This window comes from Monodon monoceros, unplaced genomic scaffold (genome assembly GCF_005190385.1).
Source record: "Monodon monoceros isolate NGI ecotype Baffin Bay Population unplaced genomic scaffold, NGI_Narwhal_1 Super_Scaffold_7, whole genome shotgun sequence".
NCBI lineage: Eukaryota > Metazoa > Chordata > Mammalia > Artiodactyla > Monodontidae > Monodon > Monodon monoceros.
The window spans coordinates 36,797,807-36,823,870 of NW_021703784.1; the positions used below are offsets into that span (position 1 = coordinate 36,797,807).

At 36.2% G+C, this 26,064-nt stretch overlaps 1 protein-coding gene and 1 non-coding gene across 5 annotated transcripts in view; both read right to left on the reverse strand.

Annotated features, from left to right (window-relative positions):
* Positions 1-5: 5 nt before the first annotated feature.
* Positions 6-26,064, reverse strand: part of CEP57 (centrosomal protein 57) — a 46,827-nt gene continuing 20,768 nt past the window's right edge. For 2 of the 4 annotated variants that reach the window (XM_029207988.1, XM_029207987.1), the window contains exons 3-11: positions 17,754-17,933; positions 17,273-17,394; positions 13,776-13,892; positions 12,587-12,664; positions 9,703-9,810; positions 9,078-9,155; positions 3,901-4,139; positions 2,927-3,071; positions 987-1,220 (exon numbers count right to left, since the gene is read on the reverse strand). In XM_029207988.1, coding sequence (XP_029063821.1) covers positions 987-1,220; positions 2,927-3,071; positions 3,901-4,139; positions 9,078-9,155; positions 9,703-9,810; positions 12,587-12,664; positions 13,776-13,892; positions 17,273-17,394; positions 17,754-17,933 — 1,301 coding nt within the window. Of the gene's footprint in view, positions 1,221-1,407; positions 1,535-2,926; positions 3,072-3,900; positions 4,140-9,077; positions 9,156-9,702; positions 9,811-12,586; positions 12,665-13,775; positions 13,893-17,272; positions 17,395-17,753; positions 17,934-26,064 lie in introns of all 4 variants that reach the window. The other 2 variants (XR_003791444.1, XM_029207986.1) reach the window with 2 other exon arrangements.
* On the reverse strand, positions 18,784-18,856 carry TRNAE-CUC. The gene has a single exon. It is a non-coding gene; the product is annotated as a tRNA-Glu (tRNA).

Below are 26,064 nucleotides of genomic sequence, written 5' to 3' on the forward strand. Positions count from 1 at the left end.
CAGTGTTTCCTTAAGAAAACTGCTTTATTGATTTCAGTGGCAAATTTATAAAAAGTTAACATGTCTTGATCTATTCAAAATTACGATTTACATTATTAACACAATGACAGTTGCATGTGTACAGTTAATATTGCACTCACACTGTACACCAATAAAAGTAAATAGCCAAGGGGTTCTTCTAAGTTTTAAGATTAAAAACCATAATGCCTTGAAATAAATAGCATGATTACAAACAGGTATTACCTAAAAATACAAACATATATGCTTTACAACACCTCCCGTTCTCTCTTCATTCTAAAACCTCATTTACAATTTGTTTATAGTTTTAAACATGCTTTTGTAATCTTCACAGTTAACTGATTTAAAATGAATGCTTCGGTCTTCAAAAATTTTTAATGGTGGATTAACATCGATAAAGGTGTATTTAACACTGATCAATGTTTGAAGTGTCAAAAGAAAACAATCCTCTTAAATATGTATAAATATTTAAATATAGAAAACCTCCATCAATAGTTGAAACAAAGTACATTTAATGGTTGTATTGAAAAGGAGAAGTGGGCAGTTCACGCCAGGGGAAGATTTAAAAATGAGACTTTTCAAACACTGCCTATGGGACAGCCTCATACTTTGATAATTTAAACCTCATTTTACTTAGATATATAGAACTATTAAAAAAATCACACCCACAAGTAAAACACTGGTAATTTGTTTACAAAGTGCAATATCTCAGTACAGCAAATTCATCTCAAACAAAGAAAGAGTATGTGTGGCTTCTTGGCCTTTAAAACTCCCCTGGTTTCCACTTAGATGGGTTAACATTTAGTTGTGATATGTAACACAAGAAGCCTATGTAATGAAGCTTGGGCCCCTTAATACCTGCTATTAATTAATTCCAACGTTAAGAGTATGAGACCTAGAAAGTAAACTGTCAACATCTGATTGATGAGGTACGGATTATGTGAATAACATTTATGACCTGGTACCAGTCAGTAATCCCAACACAAACTATTGCTCTGTAATGAATTCTGTATGGTTTGCATGTCCTTCAATAACTGAAGATTTTTCCTGCTTTTTTCTCCAGGTCTCGGTTTGGCAAAGTCCTTCTTATTTGTGGTCCCTGTGGTTGCAGAAGAACGGCCGCTGCTGTTTCCTTCTTCATCAAGAGTCTTTTTGGTGGTTCTTAATCCCCTCTTCTGCTTCTCCAACTTCTGTTTCTCCAGCTATACCAAAAAACCAAGGTGGGGAAAAAGGGAGAAATTAATGAAAACATATTTTTCTGAAAACTGTTATTTCTAACTCTCATACTAAAACGCATATAATATATTCTGGGTTTATATTTTTAAAGGCTTCAAAAATCTATTGTACTAGTCATTTAACAGTGTTTAAAATAGATAGTGACATAAACACCTGTAAACAAGAGTCAACACATCAATTCTGGTGCTGTATCAGAAGTTAAGACTTGCCAAAGTGCAGCACAGGGTGACTGAGAAGCAAGGGAGTTCGGAGGAAGGTCTCAGGGAGGCGGCAAAAAAATCTGACATGGGAAATGGAAGACAAGATTTTAATACACGAAGGAGAAAGGCATCCTAGAAACTAGTCTGCACAGACAAAGAAGCACGTTGCAGATGGATGAAGGGATGTAATGGTAATGTATTAATACTATGAAAAGGATTTTTAATTTTATTATTTCTCCTTTTAGAATAATTTAATTTCAGATAGGGAGCTTTATTTTTACTTTAGCTGCTGGCTGAAATAAATCGCTGCTGGCACACTGGTGTTCCATTAGAATAAAGTTAAATCTAATGTACAGGAAACAAATTAGATCATTACTCCTATAGGAATCATTTGCTTGTATTTATTCTTTTATTTTTAGGATGTGAACTTTGGAAAAAAATGCTTATAAAGCTAGGTTTTGGAGTTGCAAAGACCCCAGTCTGCATCATACCTCTGCCATTTACCAGTGAGCCAGGATGTCCTTGGGCCAGTTACATAATTTCATTTTAGGGTATGCCCACCTCCCAGGACCTTGGCTCCAGTTTCCTCATTTGTAAAATGAAATATATACTCACCTCATAAGCCTTCCATGAAAATTAAATAAGATGGGCTAGAGCACTCAGCATTGTGCCTGTTACACAGCAACCAATTAATAAATGTCTGCCAACCTGTTCTGCTACCAGTCTTCTCCGTTTCAGTCAGCTGTACCACCGTCCTCTCCCTCCACATGATATCCAGCAGCAAGCAGCCCTGATAATTCTATTTCCAAGACTCACCTCAAATCTGTCTACTTCTCCCCAACTGCAGTCACCGGTGACCTCTGATCAAGATAAGCTTAAATGGCATAGTTTGTCTCGCAGCCTCTCCTGTCTACCCCTTCCCGGCAGTCACAGTCTTCTCTTAAATACACCAATCATTACACTTCTCTCTGGATGGAAACCCTGGAGTGTGACTTCCCATTGCACTTAGTAGATAGTAAATACATGGTTGTTTTATTAATTAGTAACATAAATGTAACTAAAGATCTTTTTCACATATTTACATCCGATTTATTCCTTTAGAAATTAAGAATTTCTAGGTGTTTTTAAAAAGACTTGGGTAAACTCGGAACCATTTAAACTCATCACAGAGGTAAAGCTTGTTCATATAAGAATATTAAATATATTCAGTACTTGGAAGATGTATTTTAGATTACAAAATCTACTCTGAGACTTCAAGACAGTGTCCTCTTTCTTGGCCTGCTTAACACCATTTCTTAATAACTAATGCAATGAATTAATAAGTGTCTACAGTGAAAAATACTTCCTGTAGCTTTCTTTCTATGATACACTTACAAGGGCATCAATTAACATATTTGAAGAAAAGAGGTTATTTTGTTCTGTTTTACTCTTGTTTTTTTAATTATTAGAAACGAGTTAAGGAAAACAGTTACCTGGGCTTGATATTTTCGAACTTTAGTTATTTGATTGGCCTTTGCCTCCATCCTGCCCACTAATGCCTCCAGTTCGCACTCTAGGTTGTCTTTCAGTTCAGTGGTTGGTGATTCTTGGATAAGTTTCGCAAGCTGCTGGTGGTCACTGTATAAGAAACAGAAGGAGAGCTTGGTTAAGTTTCCTGTGTCAGCTGGTTAAGTCCACTACATCTCACTCACCATGGGACCACTGCTCTGCGCATTAAAAAACGACTCAATTTTGGGACTTCCCTGGTGGTCCAGTGGTTAAGACTTCGCCTTCCAGTGCAGGGGGTGCAGGTTCGATCCCTGGTCAGGGAGCTAAGATCCCAAATGCCTTGCGGCCAAAAAACCAAAACATAAAAAAACAGAAGCAATTCTGTAACAAATTCAATAAAGACTTAAAAAATGGTCCACATAAAAACAAAAACAAACCTAAAAAAAAAAGACTCAATTTTTAAAAATAGAGCAAAATTTTCCATATTATTAGTGATAGTGTAAAAGTTTAAAAAAGGTACTGGATGCAAATGCAAGAAGAGTTCTTAATTTCAAAGCACTTATATTTATACCTCTACCTCCCCCACAAGAGCATTACAATATGTAGAAAAGGAAAGTCTAGAGAAGGATCTTGTTCTTCAAACACTCAATTCCTAACTTATCAGTTACGTATAGCCAAAGTCAATGTAGATCAAGCTCCCAAACGAGGAAATAAAACTTAAATGTAAACCTTGGTCTCCAAAACATTTAACAGTTATAGAAAAAGGAGAGATTTCACCCAGAACAGCTGTATTGGTTAAAGTCCTAGTAACTTGTTCAGTGGTTGGTGCAAGGACTGTGTTCAACAAATATTTCTTAAAATATTGAAATATGAAAGACAGAATTAATAAAGTCACCAAGAAGTTAAATGAGGTTTTAGAACTAAATATAACTAAAAAAACGAAAAAACTGAAACTTACAAGCTCATTTGCCCAAATTCATCTTGTAAAGTCTCTAAGACTTCTGCCAGCTCTTCATTAATGCTGCTAGAGGGGGGAGGCGTTGCTGACTTCTTGCTTTTCCCACGTCGTGAAGACACTTGCTTTGCCAAAGGAACACTGCTGACTACTCGATCATTGCACAAGACTTTACTGTGTTGCTTCATTAGATGTAAGACATGCTGAACATTGGCTACCACAGCATGGCTAGGGCTGGTGGACTGAAGGAAAATGAAGAGAAGTAATTGAAGCCACATCCTCTGGAAAAATGTTTTCTCTTTCCCCCCTAAGCCTGGGTAAAAACACCCTCTCCACCTCTGCAGGAAAGCCTGTGGTACAAACCTCCTGGTGTACAGTGCATCTCCAGTCTCCCCTTACTCTCCACCCTAGTGTTACCTACTACACACCCGCCTCTATTAGCTATGGACGAACATCCCAGCTGTTCCCTGCTCCCAGTCTCTTCAGTCTCTAACTCCATAGTTCTATCAGTTATCCTCCGAAAATATTATTCTGATCACTTTCTTCTATTTGACACCCTTTAATGTTAAGCTCGTTGACTCTAATGTCCAAACTCCTCAGCACAGAAATCAAGGCCCTATAACACTAAGCTGCAACTTCTCCACCTTGGCCTCATGTCCCACTATCTCCTACCTGCTCTCCACTATTTGAATGAACTGTATTTGCACATGCCATTTCTTTTGTGTGCCAATTTTTATACCACTTTTTTTTGTTGTTGCAGTACGCGGGCCTCTCACTGTTGTGGCCTCTCCCGTTGCGGAGCACAGGCTCCAGACGCGCAGGCTCAGCGGCCATGGCTCACGGGCCCAGCTGCCCCGCGGCATGTGGGATCTTCCCGGACCGGGGTACAAACCCGTGTCCCCTGCGTCGGCAGGTGGACTCTCAACCACTGCGCCACCAGGAAGCCCCTATACCATTTTTAAAAACCCAGTTCAAATACATGATTTGTAAAGACTTTCTTAAAACATCCAGGTAATTAATTGGTCCATTCTCAGATCACCTATGGCATTTATCTCGATCACAGGATTTATCACAATATATTGTAATTGTGTTTGCATGTCTTTTTCACCTATTAAGTAGTGTAAGCACTTCCAGGTGGTACAGACTATTACCGTATTCATTTCTCTGTCCTCTAGTAGGAAGCATTAAGTTCGTGTTTGTCACATAAGCAACGGGAAAAACCTGGTAGCCCTCTCAAAATTTTTGTTTTGAACACTGAACAAGTCTCAATGTGCAACTTCAATTTATAAACAGATGGTTGGGCCAACTTGGCTCCATAAGCAAGTTTAAAATGCAGATTCCTAGGTAGCATGCCAAACTCAATCAGTGTGTGGTCAAGGCTTAGAAACATTTAAAAGTCTGCCAGTTGATTCTAATCAGCCAGGTTTACAAACCACTCAGCTAAACTAAACAGATGCTCTTTTTATCCTAGTTTTTGTTGTTAGGTAGCAAACTGAATTTAGTAATATATATACAAAGATGTATATACCACATCCAAGTGGGGTTTATTCCAGGAATGCAAGGCTAGTTCAATGTTTGAAAATGAATCTATGTAATCCAGCATATCAACAAGGTAAAGAAGAAAAGTCACATAACCATATCATTTGATGAAGAAAAGCATTTGAAAAAAATCCAACACCCATTAAGGGTATAAACTTTCAGCAAAGCAGGAACAGAGAGAAATTTCCTCAAGTTGACAAAGAGCACAAAGAACCTACAGCTAATATCATACTTATCGGTGAAAGACTGAATGCTTTCCCCTGAAGATCAGCAAAACGGCAAGGATATCCACTCTCATCACTCTTACTTACAACATGATACAGGAAATCCTAGCCAGTGCAGTAAGGCAAGAAAGGAAATAAAAGGCACACAAATTAAAAATGAAGAAATAAACTATCCTTATTTACAAATGACATGATTCTTCACATAGAAAAGCTTACGTAAATCCAAAAAATAATTCCTAGGACTAATAAGTGAATTCAGCAAGGTCACAGAATATAAGATTAACATAAAAACTCAAATATACTAAAATGATCATGTAGAAGCTGAAATTAAAACAACACAATTTACAATTGCTCAAAAAAATTTGTATATAAATCTGATAAAACAGGAATGGGACTAGTATGATGAAATCCTGATGAAAGAAATCAAAGATCTAAAGTATGAGATGTACCATTCTCATGGGCTGAAAGACTCAACAAGGATGTCAATCCTCCCAAATTAATACAGTTCCTATCAAAATTCCAGCAAGACCTTTTCTTTGGTAGAGAAGTTTTTTCTAAAATTCACATGGAAAGGCAAAGGAACTAGAAAAGCTAAAAGAATCTTGAAGTTCTTTTTCCTGTTATTTTTCTGACTCTATTAAGGAAATTTTATGTCTTGAATCTAGTAATTAAAAAAATTGGAACGTGTATTTTATCTTTTAAATTTCATTTTTTCTAGTAATTCACCTTTATTTCACTTTACAAATGTACTGGTTTATGACTCTATAAATAAAAATAAAAACTGGTCCTCCACAACAGATAAGTTTGGGAAACGCTCAGATGACAGCACATTCTTAGCTGTTTGAATATTTCACAAAAAGTACAAATTAAACCTTCAAAAGAAGACCTCAGGTTGAAAAGCCCTATGTTCGAACCTGTCCTGTTCAAGTATTAATGACTTCAGTGAGAATTACCAAAGATAGGCAAATTAAGTTTGGGGATAACACATACATAATGGAAAACTGAACTAGATTCTAATCTAATGTAGGATAGGGTGAATCAATTCCTGTAGTGCTCCATTTGATTAAAAATTCTGTATAAAAAAATCAACTCCACAAGTATAGGACCTAGAGAGGCTGATGCTAAGACTAAGTAGAAGATCTGTTACTTCAGATGACTCTAGAATTAATGAGTGAAAGGGATGCTGTGGCTTCCCCATAACATTAATGTGATACTAGGCTGATTTAACAGACTATCCAGAACATGACCAAGACTCTCTATCCTGTGCTAGTCACACCACATTTAGAGGACTATATTCGATTCAGGAAGGGAGTGAGGAGATGGTTAAGAAACTCATAAAGGGCTTCCTGGTGGCGCAGTGGTTGAGAGTCCGCCTGCCGATGCAGGGGACACGGGTTCGTGCCCCGGTCTGGGAAGATCCCACATGCCGCGGAGCAGCTAGGCCTGTGAGCCATGGCTGCTGAGCCTGCGCGTCCAGAGCCTATGCTCCGCAACGGGAGAGGCCGCAACAGTGAGAGGCCCGCGTACCGAAAAAAAAAAAAAAAAAAAAAGAAACTCATAAAGCATATCTTAATGATGAATAGCTGAAGAAAAAGAATTATTTATAACCTAGAATAAGGAGATGAGAATAAAGACACAGTTATCTGGGACTTCCCTGGTGGTCCAGTGGTAAAGAATCCGCCTTCCAATGCAGGGGACGCAGGTTCGATCCCTGGTCTGGGAACAAAGATTCCACATGCTGTGGGGCAACTAAGCCTGTGCGCCACAACTACTGAGCCCGGGCGCCTCAACTAGAGAGCCCACGGGCCGCAAACTACAGAGCCCACATGCTCTGGAGCCTGCGTGTTGCAACTAGAGAAGAGAAAACCGGCACACCACAATTAGAGTGAAGCCCGCACACTGCAATGAAGAGCCTTTGCACCGCAACAAGATCCTGCATGCCTCAACAAAGATCCCACATGCTGCAACTAAGACACAACACAGCCAAAAAATAGTTAATTAAAACAAAAACAAAAAAAAACCCTTAATCTATTATCAATATAAGGTTAAAAAAAAAGATACAGCTATTTTCTAAAGTTTTAAAATTTTCCTATAGTTAAGGGTTCATTTGGTCTATGTGGATCCCTGAGAGCAGACAAAAATACCAATGAGTAGAATTTATAGTGACAGATTTCATCTCACTTAAGAACTTTCAAATAAAGCTGTCTAGAACTGTGAAGGGCTGTTTGAGGGTATAATGAGGTCTCGTCAATAGCTGTATTTGGACAGAGTACATGACCATTATTCTGGATGCTTACATAACGAAAACATTGGACAGGGAACTGTACTAAGTGGGTCCCAAATCTAAATGAACATTAGATTGAGACTTGGGAACAACTGACTATACTTTCTAGGTCCCACACCCAGAAAATTCTGATTTAGCAGAACTGTGGTGGGGCCTCGTAATCTGCTTTTTCAGATGCATAGTCAATGATTCTGATGCAACTGGTCATCCTTTGAGAAACTTTCCAGCCCAAATCAAAGATTCTGTGGGAAAGTAGAAGAACCTTGGTTAGGAACAAAGGTTCAAAGATGAACCTTTTGACCTTGGTAGGTCAAAAGATGGTCTGCAATCTAAGAAGAGGTTAAATTTAGGGTAAAGGAAAGCCAACGACAAAACTTTTTAAAAGTGATTTGGCCGCACGCATCTACAAAGGGCAAGTGGAAAAGCTAGGAAACAGTTCATTCCCTAAGCTTTCACTGAGGATTTACTGTGGGGTTAAAACAAGCAAATAAATACCTAAAATTAAAATTTACTCCTCAAGCTTCTCAGATTCACAATCTAGTTGGATACTCAAGGCATCTATAACCAGCAACAGAAACATTAATGAAAAAGTGGTATAAACTAACACAATGTTAAGCACTTCTTAGAAATCACCCAGTACTTGTTGATATTTGATAAAATTATCTCCACATTTTTAAGCACTGAAGGAACTTAAGATTCAAGTCTATGTATGACTGCTTCTTGGAGAATGAATCCTATACGTAATAAGCATGTGAGGACAAAGAGGATGTGACTTCTTTTCATTTAAATATCTATCTCTATCTAAATACAATTCAACAGGGCTGATCCTAAAAATCCAGTGCTACAAATATACTATTTCCTATCTGCAACCACACCCTCTGCAAACCAGAGTCTCTGCTTTTGCTCATAAGTTCCCTTCTGCATAGACTCTACCTGCTTTAAAGTGCCCCCCAGTCTCCTCCCTGCTCCCCCAGTCCCATAAAACTTTCCTTCATCTCATTCTCACATCACTATGATCCAACTGGTAAAAAAGCAGAAAAATATTTCCGCCGTTTATAGGTATACAGGCAGATGAGTGGATTTAATTCAAAGATCTAAGTTGTACAAAAAAAGCCAGAGTTCGACCAACTCACCTTTCCAGCTACAAATGGCATATCACCCAAGCATAATCTATAATGTGGTTGTGCAGCAAAATAGTTCCTAGAACCTTTCTGCATGGAAAAGAAAAAAGAAGAGCAATTTTACTCACATGATGATAAAAGCTGGCCATATAGGACTAACCTGAAACTTCAGCTTACTGCTGGGCTACTGCTTGTTTTATCTCTATAGGCATTATGGTCTGGAGTTCCTAATAATGCTCGTCAACACATATCCTAGCCTAGGAAAGGCTAGGAAAGAAAAAACAGTTCCTGACAAAACATCAGTTACAGTCTCAGTAGAGAAACTGTGTGTGTGTGCACGCGCACGCGTCCATGTGTATATACACAACCTTTTAAGTGCAAAAGATAATGCGATACTGAATAATAACTAACATTTGTGCGGTGCTGTGTAGTTCTAACACTTTCATATATATTATCTCACTGTCAGGGTGAAAATTTAGAAGTAGGTATTACTTATCCCCATTTTCCCAATGAAGAAACTGAGAATGAAAGAGATTTACTCATCCAAGGTCGAAGTACCACATGGTTTATAAGTGTTTTCACATAAACTACGCCAAGTAATAACCAGCACTTTGACTTAATGGTTATTTTTTCATACCTTTTCTGGTGGTTTTGACTTCTTTTTTTTAATTCTTTTTGCATTGGGAACACATGAAGTTGCCTTATCTTCAAAGATAAGTCTATTTCTTTCTAGACCACTCTGCAACTAGGAAAAATATGAGAGCCTAAAGTTAATACTGTAGAAATAAAAGCTATGATTCAAATTTTAGATCTGCCATGTAAAGGCCTGTTAAAAAAACCTACAGTAGTATCGTATAGTATAGAATGAAAAACCCATCATAGCTGTGTAGCTATATCTGGAATCAATCCGTCAACATTTATCCAATATTTTAAATCAATACCACTCTCTCAATTTACTTAAAGTGCTGTCCTATAATTTGTCCTTTCACTTAGCCTGGAAACGTTTAGCTCCTTATTTGAGGTTGGTCCTTAAATTTTATCTAATGAGTTAAAGGCAGTATTTCTAACTCCAAACCAATGTTTCAACATTTTCTTCTTGTCACGCACAGCATATACAACAGCGTTAGACACAAAGCCGCTGGAGAACAAAGTACAATTTCTTCCTCTTTTAAAAACTCATACACTTAACAATGTAAGAAAAAGGAACTGGAAATCTATGTCCAAAACAACTGGGAAGTATATCAGAGAATGTTATCAAGCCCTTTTCTCTAGCAGCTTAGTAACTACATTAATTTAACATGGTAGAAATTCCACAAACAATTACTAAGGATTTCAAACAAGGACTGCTGTTTTCAACTTTCCTTAAAAAATAAAATTACATACATATACACAGGTATGTGTGTGTTCGTGTGTGTCTGTGTTCATGTGTATTTGTCTAGAATAGGGGTTTTCAAACCTGCCTATGTATCAAAATTGTCTGGAGTTTATGAGAAAATTCAGATTGTTAGGTGCCTCTCCAGACATCATGATTTTAAACATTCCAGGCTGGGGAAATTTATATTTTAAAAGTATTTTAAAGTTTTCCAGGAAATTATGATGGAGCTCAAACACTCAGAACCAATGGATTAGTTAAAAGAAATCCTGAGATCATTACTAATGCTTCCCACAATGACTGCATTCTTTAGGGATAGAATTTATTCAGTGACAAAGGAACACAGGGATTCCTACTCTCAGAAGTGTCTACATTCCCACACATCTAACGATGTTTTATACGTAGTAAACTGAATGGACATAATTCCATGAACATGAAATCACTACTCTGGAAGACCTATGAAGCCAATTAGTTTGAAGAGTATACAAAACAAAAAAAATGTGAACTATTTTAACTTCTTAAGTTCTTCCCAGTAGCTGTCATATATTTGTGTGGCAGAGTTTTAACATTTGTAAGTGCTTTCATTATATTTTCTCTTGTTGGATCTCTCCAACATTAAGAAGATGTAAAATAAAGACCAGTATCAGTGGTAAAATCCCAAGCTCTGAATGGTTACATATCTCGCCCAGGACTACACAAATTATGGTTAGACTTGGTACCATGTATCAACCCCGGCCCCTGTTCTACCACAACAGTGTTCACTATCAGAACTCAGAACTCAAAACCTTTACTGATATATTATCAGTAATAACTGATTTGGTCCCAACATTTTGCCTGCTAAATACAAAATAAAACTAACACAAAATAATTTTTTAAATTCATAAAATAACTTGTTAATTCTGTATTTCATGTATAGTAGAACTCACCACCACAGTGTATATAAAGCATAACTTTAAAGTTTGCATGTTATGAGTGAGGAAGCAGAGGCACAGTAAAGTGGCCTACCTACCCTAAAAAGTGGAATGGGGAGAGAAATCAAGTAATTTCAAAATTTGTTGGTGGTCAAAAATAAAGCCACATGACTATATAACTCAGAAAGCACAGAGAGGTAAAAAGTACATACAAATTGATCAGAAGGTAAATATTTGAAAAAGAAAATATATTGCGTTTAATAGAAAGAGAATATGTTAAGTCAATGACTTCTGGGAAGCACTGGAAAAAATAGACAAGATAACAAAGATGAGATAATAGATGTTTATAGTCCTGCGAGCACATTTATGAAGTGATCCCAGGACACCGTTGGCATCTGGCCACAATCTGAACTGCAGAGCCTCCTCTCCTAATTGTTTTGGAATCAGGACCTGCTTCTTGTGTTAATATTATGAGAAAAGATACATGTAAATGTTATAAAACTTAAAGACTTTGGAAGGGGAGGGGCAATAAACAAGAGGTATTTGAATTAATAAGCTCACATGGGGAGAGTCTTCAGTTATAAACAGAAGTATTTTATTTAGCCTGTAAGATTTCTTGGATATAGAAATGTTGCTATATCTTCTAGAAATGCAGTTCTAGTTGGTATATACAAACTCAATGATTCTGTGAATTCACACTGCCTCACCTATTCTACCTGGTGGCCACTGCATGGGATTAAAATTCAAGGCTAGAAATGAGAAGAGCTCATTTTCCTTATATGGTGGCTTTTGTAAATTAGTATGGGTCACCACCTGTTGTGTAGCCCACTACCTCAGCTACTGTCCTGGTGTCTCGAGGCCACCAAAAACAGGAAGCACTTACAAGCAGGATACTGAATGAGGCTTTCAAACATTTCCAGTAGTGACTAATGTGAAAAGTTTTAGATGATTACATATTATATTATGTATACAGTCGCTGATATTTTTTAGTCTATTGATTTAAAAAAAAATAAAGCTGATAGAAAGCCCACAATTTAAAAAACCCTAAAGAATTGCTCAGCTTTCACTTTCTGTCTGTAAAAATATGTTTATAGTTTTCCATATTAAGCTAAGTGTGCAAATTTATATACTGGATCATTCCAAATTATAAATAATCAAAGCAGCGCACATCTACATCTATTTATATATAAAGAGTAGCATGAAATGTGAGGAGCCTACCTGCTCACATTTCAACTTACCTGGGCTGCCTTAGCTTGCATACGTTTCCTTTCCTGTTCTTCTTGATAGAGTTTTGCTTCTAACTCTTGCATTTTTTTCTAGTGATAAAAATATTAAAAGTGATAATAGTGAAAAGAGTTTCAGTGTCTATTTGTAAAATTTTTATCCATGACTCTCCTTTGCAATTCCACAGAATTATGGGTAAAATTCACGGGCAAAGAACACAGCCTCTGTATGAAGCCATATAGGCTACATCAGCGGTCCCCAACCTTTTTGGCACTGGGGACCGGTTTCTCATGGAAGAAAATTTTTCTACGGATGAGGTTGGGGGGGGCGGTGATTCAGGCAGTAATGTGAGCCATGGGGAGCAGCAGATGACGCTTTGCTCGCTCACCCACCACTCATCTGCTGTGTGGCCCGGTTCCTCATCAGTTGGGGACCGCTGGGCTACACGGAAGCTGAATCTGAAACTTTATAGTCTCAGTGGTATTAAATACTTCCCAAATGAATCAATTAAGACTAAAATTAGGACTTCCCTGGTGGCGCAGTGGTTGGGAATACACCTGCCAAGGCAGGGGACACGGGTTTGATCCCCGGTCTGGGAAGATCCCACATGCTGTGGAGGAACTAGGCCCATGCGTCACAACTGCTGAGCCTGAGCTCTAGAGCCTGCGAGCCACAACTACTGAGCCCACATGCCACAACTACTGAAGTCCGTGTGCTCTAGGGCCCACGTGCTGCAACTACTGAGTCTGCGTGCTGTAGCTACTGAAGCCCGCGTGCCTAGCGCACATGCTCTGCAACAAGAGGAGACACCGCAATGAGAAGCCCGCGCACCACAAGGAAGAGTAGCCCCCGCTCACCACAACTAGAGAAAGCCCGCGCACAGCAACAAAGACCCAGTGCAGCCAAAAATAAATAAAAATTAAAAAAAAAAACAAAAAAATTAGTTCAGAGAACAAAAACGAAGTGATACAAGCCTTAAGGATACTCAAAAACACTTCATCTTTCAACATTTTCAAAACGAACTCCTTCCTTATGTACACTAAGATGATAAAATGTGAACTTTCTCTCCAAATTTACATTTCTTCCTTTAAAAAAATTCCTATATGTTTCTTTGCTACAAGGTCACTTTTTTTCCTATAAAATATCCGATTTTACATAAGAACCAATATTATGCATTGATGAGTATAAAAGATTTTCACTGACTTCTGCAAGGGCCTGCATTGTGGTAAGCTTGTTATACTCCTGTTCAAGAAGATCCAATTTTTCAAGTTGGTTTTGAACATGCGTTTGATCATGTTGTCGTTCTCTTTCTAGGGAAACCTGGGAAACAATATTAAATACAGCATAATAATTTGACAAAATTGAAAAACTAACACTGAGAGTACTATGCTACTTGTCTGGCTTTTATTTATTTATTTTTGATTATTCAAAGTTCTTATATTTTTAGTGTACTATTTTATACTTACATATATGTTATTATACTACAAGACTATAAAACACAATCACAGTAGCCTCTGATTTTTGTGGTCTCCACTTGCCTAGTGGAGTGGCTATAAATACTTGTTGGACAAGTGAAAATAATACTTTTAGAAAGGTGTTCCTATGAATGGTTTTTCATTCATGATGTTTCTATCCTATGTATCTGATCTACAGGTCTTAATCAAAAGTAATCTAAATTCCCTGAAAAAATTAAAAGGAATCTGAGATTCCTTCACCATATAAAACCTTGAAACGTAACCAGGCAAAAAACCCAATAACCTAAAATGAGACTAACCAGCTTTACTTGAGAAAAGGTAGGCTATGACCATGACAATTGTAAAACTGACTTTTACAAATCAGTCCTTTAAAAAATCAAAAAAATACTAAGTTTCTTCAGACTCACAGACTTAGCAAAACAAACTTATGGTCACCAAAGGGGAAAGGTGAGGGGGACAGATTAATTGGGAGTTTGGGATTGACATGTACACACTTCTATATTTAAAATTGATCACCAACAAGGACCTACTGTATAGCATATGAAACTCTGCTAAATATTCTATAATAACCTAAATGGGAAAATAGTTTGAAAAAGAATGGATACATGTATATGTATAACTGAATCACTCTGCTGTACACCTGAAACTAACACAACATTGTCAATCAACCACATTCCAATATAAAATAAAAATTAAAAAGTACAAACTTCCAATTACAAGTAAAATAAGTACTAGGGATGTTGTCTGGCTTTTCATACAACTACTTAGGTACTACAGAGGAATTCCAGGAAAAAAATATTAAGATGAAACCAGAGGAAAATTAACAAATACAAGTGAAATCTTGTTCTTATTATATACTATTATAACATTTGGTTCTCTATACTAAGACTTGTTAATACGCTCTGAATGAAGGTATTTACTGGACATATAGGCTACACACAAATAGTTGTAATTAGTCTGGTTCTCTAACATAGTTAATCTCTTAATTAAGGCAATAATCACAGTTTTGGTATGTAACATTTACACTTCCTCTGAATTCTACGCAAAACATCTATCATTTTTTTTTTTTTTTCAGGCTTAGGGTCAAGGATTTGAAAAGACTGCCACCTATCAGATTTAAGGACTGACAGCCACAGGATAAACCATTAAACTAGGATAAGAAGTGGAAGTATGCTAAACTGAGGTCTACTGCTAAAAAGCAAAACATTAAGCACATGAACTTGTAAACAGTGTATCTTCATATACAAGTCTATAGCAATAGGTATCATACTAACAGAAATTTAAATATGACAAAGTAATACAAACCAATAAATTCCTCAGGAATTTGTGTGAACTACTAATTTCCTCCTACCTACCTTAGCGGAGTTACTGCCCTTGAAATAATACATTGAGTTAAATATTGGCACAAATCACACTTCACTTCCAGTATTGGAACCACTCATAAAATGGGCTAATTAAACTTTACTGATGAAAACAGGGCTTAATTCAAAGATATATATATATATATATATATATATATATATACACATTTGTCTAACAGCTATATCAATGTTAGTCAAGACATCTCATGGTTGTCTTACGGATGCTTTCTAACCCGAGAACAGAAATATGCCAATGAAGAGAACTGCGTATTATTGTACGTAACGTTTTGCCATTTCCAATCAGATTTAACTCACCATCCCTTTCCCAACCCCATCCATCACATAAAAGTGTCAGAGAAAACACAGAAATAATAATAATTGCATAGCAAGTTTGAAGAAAGGGAACTCTTCAGATGCAAAAAAGATAAATCAAAAGCAAGTAATACTGAAGCCAAATATTACACGAGGCAAGACTATAGCCTTGGTGTATAAGATACACAAGGAACGTGACATAAATTTCAGGCAACGTACCATCTGCACAATGCAGGAGCCCAAAGCCAACAAATTATCATAAATGCAGACCAGAACCAGGGAAACCCATCAAGCCCCAGCAAAGGCAAATCCACAACCATTTCATAAGGCTGCCTACACAACTTAGAAGTATGGAATTCCCAAGATAAACAACTCCAAAGAATAAGAGTTCATCATAAAAAAATATATATACGTATACAGTTCTCATAAGAAAAAAAATGATTTTAAGACTAGGAATTTTTATAGTGTTCAAAGAGATAAAATGAAGGAATAAAAAGCAAAGTAATGGTACATTAAAATAACAACAAAAATAGGTGGACTGAAGAGGAACCAAATGGAAACAAAAAATATGGTCACAAATAAACTCAATGGCATAGTAAAGAGACCTATAATACAAATGAAAATTGCTGAAACATCCTCTTAAATATTGTTTAATCAAATATTTCTTTGATATCTCCAACTATGACTGAAAGCTGACTGAGGTGGAAAGCATTTAATTTCTTTCACACTGCAGAGTACCCAGCAAAATATTAAGCATATAAACATTCAACTTTTGCATAATAAAGTTAAGATGCCCAGAAACTATGGTATTCATGATGAAATCAAATTCTATATTCATAATAGGAAAAGGAGGTATGTTTTAAAAAAATATATTCGAAACTGATATTGCAGATGTCCTCTCGTAAATGCATAGGTTACTTAAATTAAAATACCTCTGGTTTGACAGAGCAAAATATTTTTGTTAAAATAACAACTGTAAAAAAGTCTTTCAAAGTATAAAGAACCTTGAAATGTGCTACCTGAGTTGAGTCTTTAAACAAAATTCAAGAGGCAGAGAGGTACATAATATGCTTATTTATACTTTTGATAATGTACAAAGAAGTTAACATGACCTGAAAAGAAAACACAATTAAATGTGTAGTATTTTTCCAATTTAAGTAAAACTCTACCAAATACAGCAATAACAATGAAGACCAATCAAATCTTCAGACACCATAACTGATCCCAAGTAATTTCAGTCCTGTGCTGTTGTACTGTTCCAAAGCAGAAGCTGTTAAAGCTGTGTGTAGAGGATATGGCAGTGTGTGTGAGGGTCATCCAAAAAGGAAACTCCTCTATTTAGCTTCGCTGAAAAAACAAACCACATTCTTCTCAAAGCTTCCACTAGCAGTTTTTCAAAATGAACTACTGGTACTATTATCTTTTAAGATGGACGGAGAATTGATTATTTGTAACAGCAGCATTAGTCCTCACTGAGAAAAAAGGTCTTTATGTCAACTTAATTTTCTCTATAACTAACTTTTCTTGAGAGTGACTCTATGAAGTAACATACCTGTTTCTCTAATACAGATGTCCTCTCCATTTCTGCATGCTTTATCATGTTACGCATGTATTCCAATTGTTTTTCTAAAAGATTACATTTATTTTCTGCAGCTAACAGCTGAGATGTCAGCTCTAAAAAGAATTCATAAGAAAAGCAGAAATCAGCTCACTCGCAGAAGTTTTAGTTTTAAGAACCTGCTTAACATGAATCTACAGTATATATAATAAACATTTTCCAGTAGCTCTAGAAGCCTTTTCAGATGACCTAAGTCATTCTCTTTCTGTATGTTAGTCTAATCTGCCTTGAATTCTGACAGTAAATATAATACAGGACATCAGCACTTGTTCCACAAAATGCTCCCAAATATAAATGTAATTTTGTAGTGCTCGAAGACACTAAGCACTAGAAAACACTAATGTGGAATTTCTTTTAGAGTGATTTTACAATACTTATTTTGATAGTGTTTCATTTCTTTCATAATTAAACAAACCTTGATTGTGCTTTGATTCCTCATTCTTTGAATTCTCCCTTTCTTGTATCTGTTCATCCAGTACTTTCTTATATTCAATTGTTTCTTTAGACAAGGTTTTCACACTTTCTTCTGCCTGAATCCTTTCAAGTTCTAAACGTCGAATTTTATCTTGAAGATTCTTCAGAGCAGAAAATATAGCTGCCAAATACAAACATGGATACTATAATACATACGGAAAAAGTTCACTGAAAAAGAATAAATTCATCTAAATAAAAAATAAAACTGATGGAGGATCACTCTTTGGGAATTATCATCACATTGTAATTGTTTAAAAAACTCCATTTAAAGACATCTTTTGAGTCTCTGAAATGTGCTAGGTACTCAAGTAAAAAATGCCATGGTAAAAACATTTCAAAGATTTTATAAAATGGTAAAAATATTTAGCTAATCATACAAAATTCATAAACTGTCCCAAGGCACATTATTAACTATAAATATTTTGTTTTACTAATAGGATCACATGCAGAATCCAATTATAGAGCTAAAAATAGTCAAGCACATAAAGGACTATTTCTTTTTGATCTCAAAAAAAACCCTAAGCACTCTGCCCCTCAAAAAGCTTTTGATTATAAAATAATACATATTCACTGTAGAAAGCACAGGAAAATACAACAAAGAAAAGAACTGATAATCCTAAGAGATAATGACTATCAATTTTGGTCATTTCTTTCAATCTTTTCCTATGTGTATAACATAAATTGAGATCAAAATTGATCTAAGTGTTTTCACTTAGCATTATGGAACTGCAAGCATTCCCTCATGCAATCAGATAGACTTAAAAGATTATTTCCTTGTGACCAATTAGTAATTGAAAAACTAAGTTACTGGATCAAAGAATATTCATATTTTATTTATTTATTTTTATTTTAAACATATTTATTTATTTGGCCACAGACGGTCTTAGCTGTGGCACACGGGATCCTCGTTGCGGCATGCAGGATCTTTACTTGTGGCATGCGGGCTCTTAGTTGTGGCATGCGGGATCTAGTTCCCTGACCAGGAATTGAACCCGGGCCCCCTGCATTGAGAGAGCAGAGTCTTAACCATTGGACCACCAGGGAAGTCCCAGAATATTCATATTTTAAAGACCCTTGAGCAAAGTACCTTCAAAAAGTGTTTTATCAATTTGTACTTTCATCAGAAGTACATGTCTTTGCCAATATAGACCATCACTAATTACAATATCTCTACCATTCTGATTAGGAAACCCATGCTACTCTGGTTAGTTTATTTTGCATTTCTACTAAAAGTTTAAATATTTTGTTATATATTGTTGGCCGTCTTTTATGAATTTCTGTGCCCATTTTTCATTAGTCTCCCCATTCCATTTTATTGTCTTTAATTCTAGTTTTGATACAAAGATGTTTTGATTTTTCACAGCTATATCTAACAATCTTTCCCGTCAAGTTCTTTGTTAAGAAGTTCTTCTGTAACCTCGATTAGATAAACTTTGTATTTTCCTTTATTATAGTTTCATACACTTTTACATTTAATTCTTTAAGTCAAATAAAAGTCAATACAAACATTTTCGTATTGAAGGAAGAACTTTAAATGGCAACTTTATCATATACCAAGTTCACACATATATCTATACATACAGATATAATTATTACTTACACATACCCAAGACAGTTTCAGGACTTTCTTTTACTCTGGTTTCATTAATATTATGCCAGTATTTTCATTACTAAAACTTTATAATATAAACATCAATTCTGCCAGTCTCCCACAGTATATAAATCTTCAAAACATTTCAAAATTATTCTTACCAATTAAATATTCAGAATCATTTCACCTAAACAATGATTTAAATAAAACTTCATGTAAACTATACAATAAGTAGGAAGAACTACCATCTTTTAAAAATCGAGCTTTCTCACTAAAAACAAGGCACGCATTCCCATGTATTAACCTAATTCATTAATTCAACAAGTTTTTCTGTGCCTAGGATGTGGCAGGCCCCAAATAGAAGAATGATACATTTTATAATATAGCCAGCTTATTCTTGCTGGTATACAATGAGACTACAATCTAATTAGAAAGAACACAGATATGAAACATGAATACACACACTCAGAAACCTGAAAAACCAACTGAGAAGACTAAGAGAATAGGAAAACAGCCCAGACATAAGACTAGTATTTAAAGGAACAATAATTCTTTGATATACCTGGAATAATCAGATAAAAAATGTAATAGATTTTTTTTTTTTGTGGTACACGGGCCTCTCACTGCTGTGGCCTCTCCCGCTGCGGAGCACAGGCTCCGGACGCGTAGGCTCAGCGGCCATGGCTCACGGGCCCAGCCACTCCGCGGCATGTGGGATCTTCCCAGACCAGGGCACGAACCCGTGTCCCCGGCATCGGCAGGCGGACTCTCAACCACTGCGCCACCAGGGAAGCCCCACCCAACACAGGAGCACCTCAATACATAAGGCAAATACTAACAGCCATAAAAGGGGAAATCGACAGTAACACATTCATAGTAGGGGACTTTAACACCCTACCTTCACCAATGGACAGATCCTCCAAAATGAAAATAAATAAGGAAACACAAGCTTTAAATGATACATTAAACAAGATGGACTTAACTGATATTTATAGGACATTCCATCCAAAAACAACAGAATACACATTTTTCTCAAGTGCTCATGGAACATTCTCCAGGGTAGATCACATCTTGGGTCACAAATCTAGCCTTGGTAAATTTAAAAAAACTGAAATCGTATCAAGTATCTTTTCCGACCACGACGCTATGAGACTAGATATCAATTACAGGAAAAGATCTGTAAAAAATACAAACACATGGAGGCTAAACAATACACTACTTAATAATGAAGTGATCACTGAAGAAATCAAAGAGGAAATTAAAAAAATACCTAGAAACAAATGACAATGGAGACACGACGACCCAAAATCTACGGGATGCAGCAAAAGCAGTTCTAAGAGGGAAGTTTATAGCAATACGATCCTACCTTAAGAAACAGGAAACATCTCGAATAAACAACCTAATGTTGCACCTAAAGCAATTAGAGAAAGAAGAATAAAAAAACCCCAAAGTTAGCAGCAGGAAATAAATCATAAAAATCAGATTAAAAATAAATGAAAAAGAAATGAAGGAAACGATAGCAGAGATCAATAAAACTAAAAGCTGGTTCTTTGAGAAGATAAACAAAATTGATAAACCATTAGCCAGACTCATCAAGAAAAAAAGGGAGAAGACTCAAATCAATAGAATTAGAAATGAAAAAGGAGAAGTAACAACTAACACTGCAGAAATACAAAAGATCATGAGAGATTACTACAAGCAACTCTATGCCAATAAAATGGACAACCTGGAAGGAATGGATAAATTCTTGGAAAGGTACAACCTGCCAAGACTGAATCAGGAAGAAATAGAAAATATGAACAGACCAATCACAAGCACCGAAATTGAAACTGTGATAAAAAATCTTCCAACAAACAAAAGCCCAGGACCAGATGGCTTCACAGGCGAATTCTATCAAACATTTAGAGAAGAGCTAATACCTATCCTTCTCAAACTCTTCCAAAATATAGCAGAGGGGGGAACACTCCCAAACTCATTCTACGAGGCCACCATCACCTTGATACCAAAACCAGACAAGGATGTCACAAAGAAAGAAAACTACAGGCCAATATCACTGATGAACATAGGTGCAAAAATCCTCAACAAAATACTACCAAACAGAATCCAACAGCACATTAAAAGGATCATACACCATGATCAAGTGGGGTTTATTCCAGGAATGCAAGGATTCTTCAATATATGCAAATCAATCAATGTGATAAACCATATTAACAAACTGAAGGAGAAAAACCACATGATCATTTCAATAGATGCAGAGAAAGCTTTCGACAAAATTCAACACCTATTTATGATAAAAACCCTGCAGAAAGTAGGCATAGAGGGAACTTTCCTCAACATAATAAAGACCATATATGACAAACCCACAGCCAACACTGTCCTCAATGGTGAAAAATTGAAATCATTTCCACTAAGATCAGGAACAAGACAAGGTTGCCCACTCTCACCACTCTCATTCAGCATAGTTTTGGAAGTTTTAGCCACAGCAATCAGAGAAGAAAAGGGAATAAAAGGAATCCAAATCTGAAAGAAGAAGTAAAGCTGTCACTGTTTGCAGATGACATGATACTATACATAGAGAATCCTAAAGATGCTACCAGAAAACTATTAGAGCTAATCAATGAATTTGGTAAAGTAGCAGGATACAAAATTAATGCACAGAAATCTCTGGCATTCCTATACACTACTGATGAAAAATCTGAAAGTGAAATCAAGAAAACACTCCCATTTACCACTGGAACAAAAAGAATAAAATATCTAGGAATAAACCTACCTAAGGAGACAAAAGACCTGTATGCAGAAAACTATAAGACACTGATGAAAGAAATTAAAAATGATACAAACAGATGGAGAGATATACCATGTTCTTGGATGGGAAGAATCAACATTGTGAAAATGACTCTACTACCCAAAGCAATCTACAGATTCAATGCAATCCCTATCAAACTACCACTGGTATTTTTCACATAACTAGAACAAAAAATTTCACAATATGTATGGAAACACAAAAGACCCCGAATAGCCAAAGCAATCTTGAGAACGAAAAACGGAGCTGGAGGAATCAGGCTCCCTGACTTCAGACTATAATACAAAGCTACAGTAATCAAGACAGTATGGTACTGGTACACAAAGAGAAAAATAGATCAATGGAACAGGATAGAAAGCCCAGAGATAAAACCCAGGCACATATGGGCACCTTATCTTTGATAAAGGAGGCAGGAATGTACAGTGGAGAAAGGACAGCCTCTTCAATAAGTGTTGCTGGGAAAACTGGACAGGTACATGTAAAAGTATGAGATTAGATCACTCCCTAACACCATACACAAAAATAACTCAAAATGGATTAAAGACCTAAATGTAAGGCCAGAAACTATCAAACTCTTAGAGGAAAACATAGGCAGAACACTCTATCACATAAATCACAGCAAGATCCTTTTTGACCCACCTCCTAGAGAAATGGAAATAAAAACAAAAATAAACAAATGGGACCTAATGAAACTTCAAAGTTTTTGCACAGCAAAGGAAACCATAAACAAGACCAAAAGACAACCCTCAGAATGGGAGAAAATATTTGCAAATGAAGCAACTGACAAAGGATTAATCTCCAAAATTTACAAGCAGCTCATGCAGCTCAATAACAAAAAAACAAACAACCCAATCCAAAAATGGGCAGAAGACCTAAATAGACATTTATCCAAAGATACATGCCAACAACACATGAAAGAATGCTCAACATCATTAATCATTAGAGAAATGCAAATCAAAACCAATGAGATATCATCTCACACCAGTCAGAATGGCCATCATCAAAAAATCTACGAACAATAAATGCTGGAGAGGGTGTGAAGAAAAGGGAAAACTCTTGCACTGTTGGTGGGAATGTAAATTGATACAGCCACTGTAGAGAACAGTACGGAGGTTCCTTAAAAAACTACAAATAGAACTACCATATGACCCAGCAATCCCACTACTGGGCATATACCCTGAGAAAACCATAATTCAGAGAGTCATGTACACTGCAGCTCTATTTACAATAGCCCAGAGAACGTAATAGCCCAGAAACAACTTAAGTGTCCATCATGGGATGAATGGATAAAGAAGATGTGGCACATATATACAATGGAATATTACTCAGCCATAAAAAGAAACGAAATTGAGCTATTTGTAATGAGGTGGATAGACCTACAGTCTGTCATACAGAGTGAAGTAAGTCAGAAAGAGAAAGACAAATACCATATGCTAACACATATATATGGAATTTAAGAAAAAAAATGTCATGAAGAACCTAGGGATAAGACAGGAATAAAGACACAGACCTACTAGAGAATGGACTTGAGGATATGGGGAGGGGGAAGGGTAAGCTGTGACAAAGCGAGAGAGAGGCATGGACATATATACACTACCAAACGTAAGGTAGATAGCTAGTGGGAAGCAGCCACATAGCACAGGGAGATCAGCTTGGTGCTTTGTGACCACCTGGAGGGGTGGGATAGGGAGGGTGGGAGGGTGGGAGACGCATATTTATACATATGTATATGTATACATGATTCACTTTGTTATAAAGCAGAAACCAGCACACCATCGTAAAGCACTTATACTCCAATAAAGATGTAAAAAAAAAGTAATAGAAAAAGAGAAAATTAATACATGATATTTGAGTTGTTTTGCCTGTTTTGAACCACTATTTACTAAACTTTGTAATAGCAAACATTTCTTGCATTCCTTCATTAAACTGTACCTAACAGTAAATGATTTTGCTAGTATTTTATTTTTGCATTTACAGTTATTATTGCAATTGGCTGGAACACTCTATTGTTGTTTGATACATCACCCACTATGATACTGCAGGGATATGCTAGATTAACGAAAAGACCCAAAAAGTATATGCTTTCCTTCACTGCATTCTGAAATGGCTAATATATCATGGAGATTGTTTATTTAAACATTTCTCAAAACTTATTCCCTGAAACTACTCGGGGCTAGAACCTTACCGAGACTTTGACAGTTTTAAGCATTTTTTTCTAGTCAACCCCCTCCCCCTCATTTCTGTTTAAAAATATTTTATTAAGACACCCAAATTTATTAATAGAGAACTGAACTTAATAGTCCTACAGTCATCTATCATATTCTCCTTATTTCTATGTGAATAATTGATTTATGTTCTTTCCTTAAAATCTTAGCATTTCTTTAGAATCTTTCTCAGAAGTTCCTTGGAATCTTCAGCATTTTTATTTCAAAACAAAACAAAAGCCAAACATTACTTCTTTCTCCCACTTGTCTTAGCTCTACTGGTTCTTTAACAAACTTGAATTAATGCTTCGGTTTTCTTTTTCCAGTTTCACTGACAAATACTTGACATACATCAATGTATAAGTTTAAGGTGTCCAGCATGATGGGTTGATTTATATGTATTGTGAAATTAACACAGTAGGTTTAGTTAACTTCTATATCTCATATTCATACAGTAAAAAGAAATTTCTCCTTGTGATGAGAACTCTTAGGATCTGCTGTCTTGACAACTTTCCTATATATCATACAGCAGTGTTAACTACAATTATTTTCATTCTTTTCTTGATCGATAATGAGAGTATTTAAGATTATATGAATTTCCTTCCAAGTACTGCAATCCAGAAGTTTAAGTATGTAATGCTTAACCGTTTTCTTTTGCAAAAAGTCTGAATGCACATTAAGCAGGATTTAGGAAAAAACAGAAATGAAAAGGAAAACCAAGAGACCCACAATCCTATCATCTCAGTATAATAATTATAAACATTTTGTTGAAATCCTTCTGGATTTTTCTATGCTTTTATAAGTTAGTGAAATTATCCCTTTGCTAGCTGATATCACATTTATTGAAATATGAGTATTTCTCCATGTCAATCTATAGATACATTTCTAGAATTCCATCCTTATACATACTTGTCTAGGAACTTCCTGTTCCACTAATTTCTAGTTCTGAACCGGCTCAAACCACACTTCCTATTTTTATAGCTCTATAATCTGTTATTAGTTGACATGGTGAGGCCATCCTTTAGAGTGAAGCCTTCTACTAAAAGAAAAAATGCAGCTCTCACACATTATTCTTTAAGTGATATTCACAATATTAAGAGTTTCCACTGAGGAACATTGCACAGCTCCATTTATTCAAGTCTTCAAGTATTCTCCTCACAGAGCACACAGAACAGGCCTAGGCTGATTTACCTCAGGTGACTTTTCTACCATGGCCTCCTTCCCAGGCCAGGTGGCTGAGCGATTCCAGTTCCTTTTCTCCAATTAGATTTGCAAAGGAAGCATTATTCCAGAAGCCACTTCACCTGGGCCTAAAGCTCTGTCTCCAGTTGCTACCTAGATTTAAAATCCCAACTTCTCCCCTTCTGTACCCCAATACCTAAATAAGGCTTATATCTAATACCAAGACTCCTCAGAGTGTCCCTGAGGCTTTTGGCCTTAAATTCATTTTATTTCTGGCACCTAGGTATTTCCCTTTTTTAATTTAAAGCTAGGTTTTGTTATTTATTATCATATGAAACTGCTGCTATTTGTCTATGACAATTATTCTGACAGTAATACTGCCATCATCCTTTTTATTTGTTATGTTCCTAACATGTCTTTGCCAGCTTTTTACTTTTAATCTGTGTCATTCTGTTAGGCTTAAAAAGCAAAT